The sequence below is a fragment of the Hypanus sabinus genome, chromosome 17 (assembly GCF_030144855.1).
Source record: "Hypanus sabinus isolate sHypSab1 chromosome 17, sHypSab1.hap1, whole genome shotgun sequence".
In the NCBI taxonomy this organism is placed as follows: Eukaryota; Metazoa; Chordata; class Chondrichthyes; order Myliobatiformes; family Dasyatidae; genus Hypanus; species Hypanus sabinus.
The window spans coordinates 53,987,483-54,005,249 of NC_082722.1; the positions used below are offsets into that span (position 1 = coordinate 53,987,483).

The window sequence follows — 17,767 nt, forward strand, 5'->3', positions numbered from 1 at the left end:
TTCTTTGCCTTTTATAACATGTGACATGGAGTTTTTAAGGTAACTGCAGTCTTTCTCCAAAGTTATATCATAATAAAGTTACTGTGTTACATTTTCCACACATTTCATAAGTTTAAAGCAGCCTTGTTTAACAAAGTAAACATAGGGAATTAACATATTCACTCTTGACCTTTGGAGTGAGAACAACAGCTGGATTGAAATAGCTAACAATTAGTAAATGTTTTAGTTTCTTGGATGATGATAGAGATTTGTAAATGATGTCTAATGGCACATGACCAAAGGCAAAGTGTGAATTGTGAACAATAGTTGCACTTTGATCATAAATTGATCTCAATAACTTTTACAGCAGAATTTGGATTCATTTATTTATTAATACATACAGTTAAATGCATTGGTTATGTTAACAACCCAATGATATGCAGGGGAAGGGGTCAGCCTGCAATGTCGCCACCACAGCATGCTCACAATGTTCACCAGAACACCACAAGCAAAACAGCAGCAAAACAAGCCCTTTTCCTCCCTTCCCCTCACACTTCAAATGAATTTACCAAATTAATGTTATTATTGTTACATGTACTGAGGTACAATGGGAAAATTGTTTTGCACGGTGTCCATACAGCAGAGCACTGAGATGGTACAGGGGAAAAACAACAACAGAATGCAGACAAAATGTTACAGTGACAAGAGTATGGGGTGTCCAGGAAAGGGTAACATCTCTGCTGAAGGAGCTTGTTGTGTCCATTCTGGGGCAGCTCATTCATCTTTGGGCCCCACCAGACACTCAACTCTCACCTGTTGTTCCAAGTAGCTGCTTGCATGTGATAGTGACCAGACCCCAGTACACTACTTCAACAGGTGGGCTAAACCAGGCAAGGGTAGCCACCAGACCTCATATCCCTGTGAGAGAGAAATATGCTGACTACAGTGAGATTCAACAGCAAGGTGAGCAATGCTTTGCAGAGGAAAGGGCATGATAAGACACAGAGGAAGTCATGGTCATCGACTACACCAAGGAAAACCCCAGTTTGCAATTACTATTCATACCACTGGACCTGGATTTCTGAGGTTGAGAGGGTGGAAGTGCCCCAGAGGCAATGGCTTTTCCAATTTAAAAACTCCCAAACAGGTCACCTATCATTGTTGGATGACAGAGAACCAACACAGGCAGACAATAGGTTGCAACTCCATAACAAGGTAGATTATGAAGTCAAGAGTCCATCTTATTGTATAAGGAACCGTACAATATTCTAGTAATGGTAGATACAAGCTGTCCTTGAGCTTGGTAATATACAGACAGACAGACAAACATACTTTATTGATCCCGAGGGAAATTGGGTTTTGTTACAGCCACACCAACCAAGAATAGTGAAGAAATATAGCAATATAAACCATAAATAATTAAATAATAATAAATTAATCATGCCAAATGGAAATAGGTCCAGGACCAGCCTATTGGCTCAGGGTGTCTGACACTCCAAGGGAGAAACTGATGGCCACAGGTAGGAATGACTTCCTATGACGCTCAGCGTTACATCTCAGTGGAATGAGTGTCTGGCTGAATGTACTCCTGTGCCTAACCAGTACATTATAGAGTGGATGGGAGTCATTGTCCAAGATGGCATGCAACTTGGACAGCATCCTCTTTTCAGACACCACCATCAGAGAGTCCAGCTCCACCCCCACAACATCACTGGCCTTATGAATGAGTCTGTTGATTCTGTTGGTGTCTGCTACCCTCAGCTACTGCCCCAGCACACAACAGCAAACATGATAGCACTGGCCAGTACAGCCTCGTAGAACATCCTCAGCATTGTCCGGCAGATGTTAAAGGACCTCAGTCTCCTCAGGAAATAGAGAGGAAATATGTACTTTCATGCTCTTGTATCTTCTGCCCGAGTCAGTTGTGACTTCATTTGACTTTCTCTTAACATAAAAGAGGACACCTGCAAAGTTGTGTCTTTGCACCAACAATACTGAAACAATGAAATACATTGTCCAAGACTTCTTCTTCCTAACTTTTCCTTTGAGTTCAGCTAATGTTCACACAGTCCTGCCAAGCACTATGATTTGATTCCAAAATCTAAACATTAATAAAATAACCACCACTGCCATGTGGCAAGAAGAAATGAGCTCCAGTTCTCCAATAAGGAGGGCAAAGGAAGAATACCTATTCACATTATTTTGGTTGAATAAATAGGATGAATTAAGCAGTCCAATTTTCCACCCACAGTGGTTCAGCTCCAGACTACCTGAAAGAAAGAAACTTGGCAATGCAGAATACCAACAAGATGTTGGAGCAGTAATTGACAATATGACGTGCAATTCGTGGCCCATCACAAAGTACATCATCCTAATCTGCAAAACTTTAATAGATGATCTAAAACAGAATTGTGAAACATATAACCTTCAAAAGAGTCCTAAGCATACATCTTGTATAATAACTTGTTCCATTAGTACAATTCCAATGTTTATTAAAAAGTGGAAAACAAAATATAGTGAATAAACTTAAAGTGAGTAACTACATAGAATACAAAATAGTCTTGGAAACCAGATACAATACCTTCATTACTATGAGCAAAGGGATAACTATTCAAATACCATACTGTAGCTATTTTTAAACATACAACATCAATGTTCTTGCTTGATCCTGTTCCCTAGCAACTAAGCCTTCCCCCTTTGTTACACAAGTCTCATAAATTTTCCTGTCTCAAATATCTGCTACCAACATAATTCTCAGTTCCACTGCATTAAGAGATATCTGACAACATCCTGAACTTTAAAAACATCAGAAATTGATTTTTATTATAAAATATACTAAATTGTGTGACAAATTATAAATTTTAATATATTTCTAGACACATTTTGGTGTTACTTGGGAAGCAACCAACAACTAGTGATTTTATGGGTCTAGCAAAATAAAAAGCTTTTGATCAAACAAAATCACTGAAGCACTATACTGCCAAACAAAATTTATAGCTCAATTCCATCTTTGAGAATGTTGTGAATTTCCCCACGCGATTTAGATTGGCAATTGCCTGCATTTCAGTTGCCCAAGCCCATCGAGTGCAAACAGCAGCAGAGATGACTGGGTTGTGATTATGCTACGTGAAAAACAAGTCATAATGAAACTGCTGGTTAAACTGCTCTCTGTCCAGATAGATCACCTGCATGATAATATTCAGCTTTCTTAGCATCTCATCTACATTTTTGATTATATTTTTCTATCAATGTCTCAAGAAACAGATAGAATAAAGTTGACACAACCATTTCAACTCGTAGATAGCCAGAACTAAATTAAAACATTACTTGACAAACAAGAGAGAATTTGCAGATTTTGGAAATCCAAGCAACACACACAAAATGCTGAAGGAACTCAGCAGGCCAGGCCGCATCTATGGAAAAAAATAGTCGACATTTTGGATTGAAATCTTTTGGCTGAACTGGAGAAAAAACATGAGTTGATTTAAAAGGAGGGGTAGCGGAGAGAGAAACACAAGGTGATAGGTGAAACGGGGGGGGGGGGGGGATGAAGTAAACAGCTGGGAAGTTGATTGGTGAAAGAGATACAGGCTGGAGAAGGGGTCTCCGGCAGGCCTGAACATCTCCAGACTTCAACCCCTGCTACCAACCTTAACAACTCTTACAATACAGAGCAGATTCAAAACCCATTCTCCACAGCCATCAATACAGATCCAACGACCTCGGCCATCTCCAAAGTGCGAACTGCACATCATCTAACTCAGGCCTTAACCTCCAGGCAGGGTCTTCACATGCTGCCGCTGGAACACGTTTCCCTTTTCCCCCACCACCACTCCACAATCCCGTCTCTCTCAGGTCCTACTGCCAGTTCTTGGACCCTTGGAGACTCCATCTTCTTCTCATCTCATTATCCTGAACACCACAAAATATCCTGAACACCACAAACCTCCCTTCTCCTCAGACACTACGAACCCCCTTCCCCCCCCGAACCTGTCCTCAGTGAGGGTCTGACCTTTGACCCTCTGCACCCACAACTCAGCAGGTTCTGCACCCGCCATTATGCTGAGCTTTTCTTCTGCCGCCTCAGTCTCCAAGCCTACTTCTTTGGCGAGGACTCTCCACCCCGAAGACCCCTTCTCCTATCTTCAACCTTTCTCCTCTTCCTGGACACCCCGCCCTGGTCTTCTGCCTGACAACTGCCGAAGGAACATAACCATCTTGACTTCAACACCCCTCTCTCCAATTCCAACCTCACCCTTTTCAAACGCTCTGCTCTCCACTCCCTCCACACTAATCCTAACCTCATCATCAAACCTGCAGTTAAAGGGGGTGCTGGAGTAATCTGGTGGACTGACCCTACCTTGCTGAGGCCCAGCAACAATTGTCAGATACCTCCTCTTACTTACTCCTCGAACAGGATTCCACTAAGGAGCACAAGGCCATTGTCTCCCACACCATCATTGATCACATTAGCACTGGGCATCTCCCATACACTGCCACCAACTTTATAGTTCCCACACCTCCCGTTTCTTTGCCTCCAACTTCAACTCTGCCGTCAAATTTACCCATTCCACTTCCAACACCTCCCTCCCCCTTCTTGATCTCACTCTCTCTATCGCCGGAGACTGCTTATCTACTAATGTATACAGGTTTCCCCCACTACCTGAATGTAGAGCGTTCCTATGAAACCATTCGTAAGCTGAAATGTCATAAAGCGAAGAAACAATTACCATTAATTTATATGGGAAAAATTTTTGAGCATTCCCAGACCCAAAAAAATCCTACTAAATCATACCAAATAACTCAAATCATACCAAAAAACCTAAAATAATATTAACATACAGTAAAAGCAGGAATGATCTAATATACAGCCTATATAAAGTAGAAATATTGCATGTACGGTGTGGTTTCACTTATCAAAATCAGGAAGACAGTGAGCCAAAATCAATTTGGAGGGAAAAAAATTGGCACATATACGCCTACGCATGTACATGTATACACACACAACTGCCCACACAAGGGTTCACAGTCATGGTAGTCTTTTCGGGGTAAACACACATATAAAGCGGGCGTCTTTTTTTTGTAAATCCTCTTTGGTTAGTGAAAACAGGTACTAATGTAGGTCTTTTGTAACAGTGTGCTGTCGTAAAGCGTATGTTTGAAAAATGGGGGCCACCTGTATTATAAAACCACACACACAGCTACCTGGACTATACTTCCTCCCACCCTGTTACTTGTAAAAGCACCACCCCCTTCTCTCAATCCCTCCATCTCCAACACATCTGCTCTCAAGATGAGGCTTTTCATTCTAGAACAAAGGACATGTGATCTTTCAAAGAAAGGGGCTTCCCTTTCTCCACCAATGCTGCCCTCAACCGCATCTCTTCAATTTCACACACATCTGCTCTTACCCCATCCTCCTGCCACCATACCAGAGATAGGGGTTCCTCTTGTCCTCACCTACCACCCCACCAGCCTCCACATCCAGCACATAATTCTCCAGAACTTCCACCATCTCCAACAGGATCCCACCACTAAACACATCTTTACCTTCTCCCCTCCCCCCCCACCTACTTTCTGCAGGGATCACTCCCTATACAATTCCCTCATCTATTCATCCCTCCCCACTGATCTCCATCCTGGTATTTATCCTTGCACGCAGAACAAGTACTACAACTGCCTCCAAACCTCCTGCCTCACTACCATTCAGGGCCCCAAAGAGTCCTTCCAGGTGTGGTGACACTTCACCTATGAGTATGTTGGGGTCATTTACTGTGGCCGGTGCTCCCAGTGTGGCCTCCTGTATAATTGGTGAAACCCGACATAGATTGGGAGACTGCTTCACCAAGCACCCAAGTTCTGCCCACCAGAAGAAGTGGGGTCTCCCCGTGGCCACACATTTTAATTTCACTTCCCATTTCAATATGTCAATCCATGGCCTCCTCTGCTGTTGTGATAAGGCCACACTCGGGTTAGAGGAACAACACCTTATATTCCAAGGGGGTAGCCTTCAACCTAATGGCATCAACATCAATTTCTTGAACTTCGGTAATGACCGAAGCCCTGTTCTTCACCAGTCCCCATCCCCTTTTCTTTCTTCCATGGCCTTCTATCCCCACCTGCCAAACTCCCCCTTCTCTAGCCCTGTATCTTTCACCAATCAACTTCCCAGCTATTTGCTTCATGCCCCCCCTCCTAGTTTCACCTATCACCTTTGGTTCTTTCCCCCCTCCCCCACTTTTTAAATCTACTTATCTCTTTTTTCCTCCAGTCCTGCCAAAGGGTCTCGGCCTGAAATGTCAACTGTATTTTTCTCACCCCCATAGATGCTACCTGCCCTGCTGATTTCCTTCAGCATTTTGTGTGTGTTACTAAAGTATTACTTGAACACCTTTTCAGATTCCTTTTGTTTTACTTTTAATTTGATAAATATTCCAATTTGTGCAGTTCCAGAAAATTTCCCATACCATTGGCATTGCCTAGTTTATCATACTGATGAGATCTATAAATGAGGTAACAAAACACCTTTTTACAAGTTTCTCTTTGACACAATCTATAGAAAAATGCACAATAGTCATGATCATCTGCTATGTCACCAATGAATTACTGGCAGGATTCCATTATTCTTAGAAAAAGTATTGATGGATTGAAATTTCCCTACATGACAAAGCCACATATACAAGAAGGTCGTAAGTCCAAATTCTGACCTACGCTGAGTTACCTGTTGGGTGCACAATTTCTTCCTGGGTCTGCAGTTGGTTTTCACATTGCTTAATCAGGGAGGGCAGAATCAGCCAGGCTTTCCACTCAACTGACATTCAGTGACAATGCTACTGTGCTTGCATTAGGAAAGAATTATATTTGACTCGGATGATTTAAGAGCCAAATAACTTTTTTAAAAATACATTTTTAAAAAAACATTAGTACAAATCCCATTTCCAGAAAAGTTGGGATATTTTCCAAAATGCAATAAAAACAAAAATCTGTGATATGTTAATTCATGTGAACCTTTATTTAACTGACAAAAATACAAAGAAAAGATTTTCAATAGTTTTACCAACTTAATTGTATTTTGTAAAAATACACAAATTTAGGATTTGATGGCTGCAACACACTCAAAAGTTGGGACAGAGGCATGTTTACCATTGTGTTACATCACCTTTCCTCTTAATAACACTTTTTAATCATTTTGGAACTGAGGATACTAATTGGAGTAGATTTGCAATTGGAAATTTTGTCCATTCTTGCTTGATGTAAGACTTCAGCTGCTCAACAGTCCGTGGTCTCCGTTGTCTGATTCTCCTCATCATGATGCGCCATACATTTTCAATAGGAAATAGATCTGGACTGGCAGCAGGCCAGTTAAACACAGGCACTCTGTGTCTACAAAACCACGCTGTTGTAGCCCGTGCAGAATGTGGTCTGGCATTATCCTGCTGAATTAAGAATGGATGTCCCAGGAAGAGACGTCGCCTTGATGGCAACATACGTCTCTCTAAAATCCTAATATATGCCTCAGAGTCAATGGTACCTTCACATACATGCAACTCACCCATGCCATAGGCACTGATGCACCCCCATACCATCACAGATGCTGGCTTTTGCACCTTTCGCTAATAACAATCAGGATGGTCGTTTTCATCTTTGGCACTGAGAACTCGACGCCCGTTTTTTCCAAAAACTAGCTGAAATGTGGACTCATCTGACCACAGCACACGGTTCCACAGTCTTTCAGTCCATCTGAGATGAGCTCGGGCCCAGAGAACTCGTTGGCGTTTCTGCATAGTGTTGATGTATAGCTTCCTCCTTGCATAATACAGTTTCAAGTTGTATTTCTGGATGCAGTGACGGACTGTGTTAAGTGACAATGGTTTTCCAAAGTACTCCTGAGCCCAGGTGGCTATAATTGTCACAGTAGCATGATGCTTTCTTAGGCAGTGCTGCCTGAGGGCTCGAAGATCACACGCATTCAACAGTGGTTTCCGACCTTGCCCTTTACGCACTGAGATGTCTCTGAATTCTCTCTGAATCTTATGTACTGTAGATGTTGAAAGACCTAAATTCTCTGTAATCTTGTGTTGAGCAATGTTCCTTTTGAACTGACAATTCTCTCATGAATTTTGACACAAAGGGGTGAGCCAGAACCCATCCTTGCTTGCAAAGACTGAGCCTCTGATGGACGCTACTTTTATACCCAGTCATGATACCTCACCAATTAGTCTGCTTAATGTGGAGTCTTCCAAACCGGTGTTACTTGAATATTCTGTGCACTTTTCAATCTTATTTTAACTCTGTCCCAACTTTTGTTGAGTGTGTTGCAGCCATCAAATTCTAAATTTGTGTATATTTACAAAATACAATTAAGTTGGTCAGTAAAACTATTGAAGATCTTTTCTGTGTACTTTGTCAGTTAAATAAAGGTTCACGCGATTTAACATATCACAGATTTTTGTTTTTATTGCATTTTGGAAAACATCCCAACCTTTCTGGAAATGGGGTTTGTACATGATATATAGCTACCTGATGAAGATATTTAGGATTTATAGAATTGTGACTCACTAAAACTTTATTATATTCAAAAGATATTTTTAAAATAACCAAAAAAAAAGGACTTTGTCCTTTGTTTCTCTCCCATTTAATCCCTTGTTTATGAAAGACAAGCAACCTATTCCAAGCTTGTTAACAATATCACACCATACGAGGAGATGTGCAGCAATGATTTAGAATGCTTTTCCTCTTCATATTGTTTTCCTGAAAGGAAGCACCTGGCCCCCTAGAGCACTTTCCCCAATATTTCTGATCCAAGGTTCAGAATGCAGACTCACTAAAGAACCAACAAACTAAAACTCCTTTAAATGCTCAACAAAACCCTTGAAGGTAAAACAATGTTGTCAAGCTCATCCATTTACATTTCCTCACATTCTGTGATCCTGCCAACGCACATACTGTGTTTGACAGGGCACTGAAAAAGCACCTATAATGTCAGGTGGTAAAAAACAGTTACATCATGGATTACACTGTTGTCAAACCTAAAACTTTTATAATGTGCAGCAAAAGAAAACTGCAGATGTTGGAAATCTGAGAAAAAGAAAACGCTGCAAAAACACTCAGCATGTCAAGCAGCACCCATGGAGAGAGCAAATACTTAATAACTTCATCAGAAATTAAAAAGTGAGCAAATAAGCATTTAAGTTACTGAGATGGGTAAGTGTGAAAAGAACAGAGGAAATGTCTGTGCTAGTATGCAAACCAAAATTGTAAAGGTATTCATTACTTTGAACTGGCAGTTGGATGATACAAGAACGAAAAGACAGATAAGAAAGTGCCTTTTAAGATTGTCTTCCTTTCCCCTAAACTGATCTACATCTCTACCAGTTTACCAAGCACTAACTAGATCTCCTCCATTACCATTTCATTCCCTTGCTTCCCAGCCGGGAAAGCAACAGCATTTCTTTCTCCCTCACTATATCCCACCTGCCTCCACATCCACCATCAATTTCAACATCTCCCACTCTCAGCAATGTAAACAGATCAAAGACACTCACTGTGGTTTTCTGAAAGAGGAAATGTGTTTGACTTAATTCCTTTCCTTCTTTGACAATATAATGCATAAAAGGGAAATCATTACTGGGTTTTGATTTTCAGAATGCTTTTGATAAGATTTCTGTATTAAGAGGGCATATAGTTGAGGATCATACACAAAATGTTAGAGGAACTCAGCAGCTCAGGCAGCATCTATGGGAAAAAAAGTAAATAGTCAATGTTTTGGCTCAAAACCCTTCATAGGAACTGATGAGATCTGATGAAGGGTCTCGGCCCAAAATGTTGACTATTTGCTCTTTTCCATAGATGCTGCCTGCCTACTGAGTTCCTCCAGCATTTTGTGTATGTTGCTTTGGATTTCCAGCATTTGCCAATTTTCTCTTGCTTTATATAGTTGAGGATAATATATTGATATAGAAAAGTGATTGTCAAAAATGCATTTGGGCTGAACAGGTCACTTCTGTGTTGGCAATCAAGAACTAGATTTATGCCACAGGGATCAGCGCTGCAACCTCAACTACTTATGATCACCATGACTTGGATGAAGGGGCTAAGTGTAATTGAATAGACAAGTTGTGAGAGGCATACAAACAGCCCAAAAAGGATGTACATAGGTAAATGAATGGGGAAAGAAGTTGACAGATGGAACATAATGTAGGAAAATGTGAGGTCATCCACTCCAAAAGGAAAACAAGAAAAAGCATATGCTTAAAAGTGAGACTATAACATTTTGCTATAGAAAACAATCTGGGGACCCCTAGCAAATGCAACACTACTAAGTTGGCAAGCAGGTACAGTAGGGAATTTAAGAAAATGAATGCTGGCCTTTATTGCAATGTCAGCCTAACATCTGTAGTGGGGAAGATGCTAGAGTCCATTATTAAAGATGAAACAGTGGCATATCTAGATAGCAGTGATAGGATTGGGCCGAGCCAGCATGGATTTACCAAGGGCAAATCATGCTTGACTAATCTATTGTTCGAGGATGTAACCAAGAAGTTAGACAAGGGAGATCCATTAGATGTAGTGTACCTCGATTTTCAGAAGGCATTTGATAAGGTCCCACATAGGAGATTGGTAGGTAAGATCAGAGCTCATGGCATTGGGGGGGGGGGGGGGAGATATTGACATGGATAGAAAACTGGTTGGCAGATAGAAAGCAAAGGGTAGCGGTGAATGGGTGTTTCTTGGAATGGCAGGTGGTGACTAGTGGGGTGCCACAGGGCTCGGTATTGGGACCACAGCTGTTTACGATTTACGTCAACGATTTAGATGAAGGCATTGAGAATAACATCAGCAAGTTTGCTGATGATACTAAGCTGGGTGGCAGTGTGACATGTGATGAGGATGATAGGAGAATTCAGGGTGACTTGGATAGGCTGGGTGAACAGGCAGATACTTGGCAGATGACGTTTAATGTGAATAAGTGTGAGGTTATCCACTTTGGGAGTAAGAACAGGAAGGCAGATTATTATCTGAATGGTGTAGAGTTAGGTAAGGGAGAAATACAAAGAGATCTAGGAGTCCTTGTTCACTGAAGGTGAATGAGCAAGTGCAGCAGACAGTGAAGAAGGCTAATGGAATGTTGGCCTTTATTACAAAGGGAATTGAGTACAAGAGCAAGGAAATCCTTTTGCATTTGTACAGGGCCCTGGTGAGACCACACCTGGAGTATTGTGTACAGTTTTGGTCTCCAGGGTTAAGGAAGGACATCCTGGCTGTAGAGGAAGTGCAGCGTAGATTCTTGAGGTTAATTCCTGGGATGTCTGGACTGTCTTACACAGAGAGGTTAGAAAGACTGGGCTTGTACATGCTGGAATTAAGAAGATTGAGAGGGGATCTGATTGAAACATATAAGATTATTAAGGGATTGGACAAGATAGAGGCGGGAAATATGATCCAGATGCTGGGAGAGTCCAGTACCAGAGGGCATGGTTTAAGAATAAGGGGTAGGTCATTTAGGACAGAGTTAAGGAAAAACTTCTTCTCCCAGAGAGTTGTAAGGGTGTGGAATGCACTGCCTCAGAAGGTAGTGAAGGCCAATTCTCTGGATGCTTTCAAGAAGGAGCTGGATAGGTATCTTATGGATAGGGGAATCAAGGGAAATGGGGACAAGGCAGGAACCGGATATTGATAGTAGATGATCAGCCATGATCTCAGAATAGCGGTGCAGGCTCGAAGGGCCAAATGGTCTACTTCTGCACCTATTGTCTATTGCTAGAGACAACAAACATCTAGGGTGCTTGGATGCAACTCAGATGTTGGTGAGTCTACATCTGGATCAAGACGCACAGATTTGTTTTCCATCTTTAAGATAAAAATTATTTACATACAAGACAATGCAGAGAAAATTCACTGGATTGGTTTATTGGACCAAAGATTTGGCATATGAAACAAGGTTGAGCAGCTCAAGCATAAGCTCACTGCAGTATAGAAACATGAGGTGACCATGTTAAAATACAAAAACGTTATGAGGGGGATTCACAGGTTAAGTGTTATGATAATGTTTGCCTAGGTGTGGAAACAGGAGGGCATTTTCAAAAAAAACAATGACTTAACTCAATCAACAATGAAGAGATTTCTAATGTGAAAGACTGGTGAATCTTTGGAAATCTCTACCTCAGAGAGCAACAGAGGCAGAATCATTGAATATTTTCAAGTTGAAGACCAAAATTAATTTAAACCACAAAGATACAAGAGTATGGGGGCGGAGAAGCAAAAGTGATTTTAAGACCAAGACTTGACCAGCCCAAGATCTTGATGAACAGCAGATCAGGCTTGAGGGACCAACTGGCCTAATTGTGTCCCTGTTCATTATGTTTATATCCGACTCCCTGCTCACCTTTATCTCCATCAACCATTTCCCCTTCTCACAACATCTTGCCGTGCATCTTCAGGAACTGCAATACTTGTCCATTTACTATTTCTTTCAGAAATTCACTTGTACTTCTTTTCATTTTGGGTACAGTTGAAACTCCCGGGTCTGGCATTCTATGGACAAGCATGATTTGAATCGGTAGTATAGATATATACTAATTAATGATTCGAACCAAGACCTAAAATTAACTAAGATCTTTCCTATCTGTAGCTAATTAACCTACCAGTGTAACTTTTGCAATCCCAGCTGACAACGATCTCAGCCAACAGTGTTTCCAATTTATGGAAACTGTGCTTTACAGATACCTCTCAGAACTCTTACACAACCCAGGCACAACTCTTCACAGTTGTATGTTTCAATTTCTATTTCAATGTCTATACTTAAAAAGAACAGTTCTCCTCAGAGGAATATGATCATGTGGTAATTACTATGCTCTGGCACCAGTCATGTCCCACAGAGTACCAAACTGGAGTTTAAACATGGGCACCATTTGGTGCTAATAATCTGATCTCCTCTAGAATACGAAAAAACAAATGTAATTTGGTGATAATTTTACAAAATACTTTCATTTGGTCTGCAAATTCCGGGCTTCCACTGATCTGTCACTTTAGTTCTCTATTTCACTCCAACTTTTAAGTTTTGTTTTTGACATCTTATATTTTTCCAGCAATACCCAACAGCGGCTCAAGGAATAACACCTAATCTTTCATTTGGACACATTGCAGTATTTGAAAATTAATATTGAAATTAATAATGTTAGGTAACCACCCTTTCCTTTCTCTTCACAGTTGTTTCAATTTCTATACACAAATGGTGGCATGGATGTGCTGGGCAGAAAGATCCATTTTTGTGTTTTACAACTATGACTACAAAAAACAGGAGCAGAAGGGCATTTGGCTGTTCAAAACTAGCCAACTAATCACAGCTGATCTTCTACACAAGCACATTTTCCTGCATGATACCTTAATATACAATAATCAATTACTTTTTTAATGTACTTGATGACTGAGCTTCTACATCCTTCGGGGTAGAGGATTCCAGAGTCACCTCATGCTGTGGAAGAAATTTTTAAGCATCTCAACTGTAAATAACAGGTGCTTTATTCTGAGACTGTGATCCTGGGTTCTTGACTCTCAGTCATGGGAAATATCATCCTCATATTCAAATTATGAAACTGTATGAATTTTATACTCTACAGGGAAAACTTCTCTTTCTTCTAAAGTCTAGAGAATACAGGTCTAATCTACTCAATTTCTCCTCATGCCAAACTTGCTGTTGCTGGAACCAGCCCAATGCACTCCCTCAAAGGCAAATATATCTTTAATTAGTCAAGACCATCAAAACTGAATACAGTGCTCCAAATTATGGTCTCAACAAGGACCTCTATAACTGTAGCAATGTCTTAATTCCTGTGCTCCAATGCTGTTGTAATAAAGGTGGATATAATACTTGCCTTCCTGGAAGAAACTAACATTGGTGTTCGTGCATATGAATTACTGAAAGCCAAAGTCCTTTCAAACACAAACAATATCCAATCTCTTAGCATTTCAAAAACTTCTGTGTTGTGCATCTATGTGATAATGTCACATTACTTCTGCAGTAACTCATTAGTCAAACCCAAGTAGATTGATAGTTGGTTACTGAGGAATTGAATGTTAGTTGATTTCACAATAAATCAAGATGTCCCATTTTCTTTCATAATCCATATTGCTCTACATACACTTCTCATAACTATTTCATTTTAACCATATTTAAACTAATGGGATATAGACTGTCACTATTGACTATTATAAAACATTTGTGTTATTATTATGGGTTTGAAAATGCTTTAAAATGCATTGGAGAATTTGCATGAAGTCTAATTTCTTTAATTCAGACCACTGGAACTAGAAAGTCCTTGTATTATTTTCAAATTGTTGTTCTTGCAGACTTCATTAAATATTCCAATATTATTTCTCGTACTGATGTTAGCTGTCATTATAAATTTCTTGTTTACTCTCTTCCTTAAATTTGTCTACTCTCTTCCTCTTGAGTGTACATCCTATCCACAACAGTAACTCCACAAGCTTCAATTTTTTTGAAAATTTAGTTCCTTTTTCCCACTAAATGTAATTCGCTAACATCCTTTCCTAGTAGGCAACTTAAAACAAGCTTTTCACATTTTTCCAATTATAAGGGATCCTTGATCTTAAACGCCAATTCTGTTGTACTCCACAAAAAAGTCTTCACCTATTTATTGACTGCTTCCCGTATTTTTGTTTTGCATTCTTTAATGTGTTGATTCTCCCTACAGTGAACGAACCTTGCCGAATGGTGCTAGATTTTTCCTATTTTTACATCATTAATCTAAGTTCTAAAAAAAATACCAACCTACATCTTAGTTCATGTTAAACAATAGCAGGTACCGCTAAATATACTTGCAGAGAAGAAAGAAAAACAGTTTACTAAAAAGAGCTGCGCTCTTTTGTAGCTGTGACGTGGTTCCTCAATAACCACAACTCTTTATCAACCCAACTTAAAAGTTGTAAATACCAAATCCACCTACCAAATGAGGCCAATTCTGGGAGAACAGCCTTCCTATTAGCCTTGGGCCCAAGCTGCGTACCCTGACAGGTGGTTGTAAATGTCAATCAACCATTTCCTCGTCAAGTTAGGTTGCTCGGAGTAAAGCGAGATTGAATCCAAACCGAAATTATTTTGGTATATGACGATTTTGTCTAAACGTCGACGCAAGCATTAGTAAATGAAGTATATTAAAGTGACACTATATTAAATCTAAATCTATTTCCCAGAACTGTCAGCTATTTTCTCAGTTACGGCCTACAGCTTGGTGGAAACGTTAAATGTTCTGTTTTGCCGCAAGTCCAAGAAGTGAATGAAGGAGGCAATTAAACGTTCCCTTACCTTTGGAATACGAACTCTTCGGCGAATTAAGATCCAAATCCCCGCTGAGGAGGGAGATAAAATCGGAGGGCATCACCTTGGAGAAGGGAGGAAGAGTCAGGACTCCTCCGAGGAAATTGTTTTTCTTTTTTTTTCCTCGCTCTGCGTATTTTAAATTCCGGTTTAAGGCCTCGATGAGTTAAAACTCTCCTTTCGAGAAAAGAGCGTGTTTCAATGCGTGCATTTGGTCCTCAGTGAAGCGAAAGTGTAGTGGGCACGATGCGTGGTTTTATGTGAATGTTCTCGCATGCATCTCCACCAACTGCAGGGCAATGGCAAGCTGCTGTCGGATTTATCATTTATCATTTACTTAGTCACTCGACTCCCTGCCAGCCCCGCCCCCCGCCCCGACACCGAGCGCCTGCGCATGCTCAGCCAACCGGCGCGCGCAACAGCCGTCAACCGGTCGGGCGCGTTCGCCCCGCTTGCGGGCCTGGCGGTTGTGCGTGCGCAGCTCCTGGCTGGCTCGTGGGTACCGTCCTCAAAGCGTTCCTGTTTCTCTTGTGTATAGTTTGCTGTCACTGGGTAGTTGTGAACATTAAGAAAAACAGTAAAGTTCTCACTTATTTATTTTGCAGGTATGTAAACCTCCATGCCGTGTTTTAAATGTGAGGTAATGATGACGAGGGTTGACAATCTCTTCAGGTTCTTACCACTCCGAACTTCCACAGTTGTCAGTTTTGTCAGGAGCGGGTCTGATGTCCCCACCACCCCCGAACTCAAGCGTTGCTGCTTTCATTGGCTTTCAGATAAAATGAATCAATTGAAACTTGGGAAAATCAAAAATAAAACCTATAGAAAGAAACACAGAAAATGCCAGAGACACTCAGTAAGCCAGACAGCATCTGTGCATGAGGAAACTAATAAATAGCCCCCCCATCAGAAATAGTGCTGAATGTTATCAGCATTTTCTGTATTTAGTTCAGAATCATGTAGCTAATTTGCTTCTCTATTATTTAATTTATTTTCCTCTCCTTCCCTTTGCCCTTGCTTAAGAAATACTGCAGTCCCTTCAATTGACTTTTACTTAATGCATGTCAAAATGGTTTAAGCCACAATGACAGGAAATAATTTCTTAGTAAAATGTAAAAATCTTTACTATTTTATAGTTAACAGAGTGCTTGTTGATAAGCCCATGACTGCACAAAGTGGACCATGAAAGATAGTACTGAGACCTGCAAGGTAATGCATCAAGAGCACAAAGGGTCCATGTTTTGGCAGTAGAAAGAATAGTCCATGCCATGCCACTGCTGTGTCTCAGGAATAGTCTGTAGTTCCCACAATGGCATATCGGAACCCACAGATTTGGTGTGGAAATAAGTCATTCTCCATCCCGGGGGAGATAAGAGACAGCACACTAAGTGAGAGTTTATCTTTATGATTATGTGCACCACATGATACTGGACCTGGTGTTTGGTTTGGGAATGGCTGCTTTTAATAAAGGATGTTAGTGAGTCAATTAGCATGTATGGAGGCATGGTCCACAGTTTGGGTCAAAGCCCTGCAACAGGACTGAGGATGTAGAGTATAAAGAGGTGAGAGGATTTGGTGTGGTGGATTGATGACTGGCAGATTGAACCAGGTGGTTGAAGGTGGGTCATGTAGAGACAGAGGCTGGAGCATGATACATGGAAATAGAAAATGAAAAAGGGGGTTAGGCAGATGAAGACAGGTTGAGTTGGGAGGTATGCTGAAGAGGTAGGGACAGGTGAAAGTAGAGAAAGGAGCTGGAAGGTGATGTGGAACCACATGATTGACAGAGATAACTGGGGAAGCGATGTGAGAACATGGAATAGGAAGAACACACCAAGGAAAGAAACCTACATAGGTTAATCTGTGGGTGATGGGCATGTGACCAGATGGAAGAGGATAACAGATGCAGATTCCAGGGGTAGGGGTGGGATGGGGGAAGATGGAATAGCTGAATGAAAAGGAGAGAAAAACCTAGGCAGGGCAAGATATATGAAAGGAACACAAAGGGTATGAGTTTTTTGAGACTGGAAAGATCAATGTTGATACCATTTGGTCTTCCATGGCTAAGGACAGAGAGGTCAGTATGGGAATCGGGGTGAAGGGAGGGGGGTTGAAATTGACATGTAACTGAAAACTTAGTCTCAACCCAATGGTGACAGAAATTCGAGAGTATCGGGGGCAGAAGTGAGTGTAGTTGCTATTACTAAGGAGTAGGTTCTTGGAAAGCTGAAAAGTCAGAAGGTAAATAAGTCACCTGGATCAGTTGGACTACACACAAGGGTTCTGAAAAAAGAAGCTGAGGAGATAGAGAGGCATTAGTAGTAATACTTAAGAATCTAGTGATTCTTGAAAGGTTTCTGGAGGACTGGAAAATAGCAAATTTCACTCCACTCTTTAAGAAGTGGGGGGGGGGGGGGGAGGCAGAGAAAAGGAAATTATAGGCCAGGTAGC

General features: G+C 41.0%; 1 protein-coding gene across 2 annotated transcripts in view; it reads right to left on the reverse strand.

Moving 5' to 3' along the window:
• The window catches only part of nfat5b (nuclear factor of activated T cells 5b), a 192,870-nt gene extending 177,253 nt beyond the window's left edge, over positions 1–15,617 (reverse strand). For both annotated transcript variants that reach the window (XM_059993108.1, XM_059993107.1), the window contains exon 1: positions 15,305–15,617. In XM_059993108.1, the coding sequence (XP_059849091.1) occupies positions 15,305–15,377 (73 nt within the window). In that variant the 5' untranslated portion in view covers positions 15,378–15,617. The remainder of the gene's footprint in view (positions 1–15,304) is intronic.
• Positions 15,618–17,767: the final 2,150 nt, after the last annotated feature.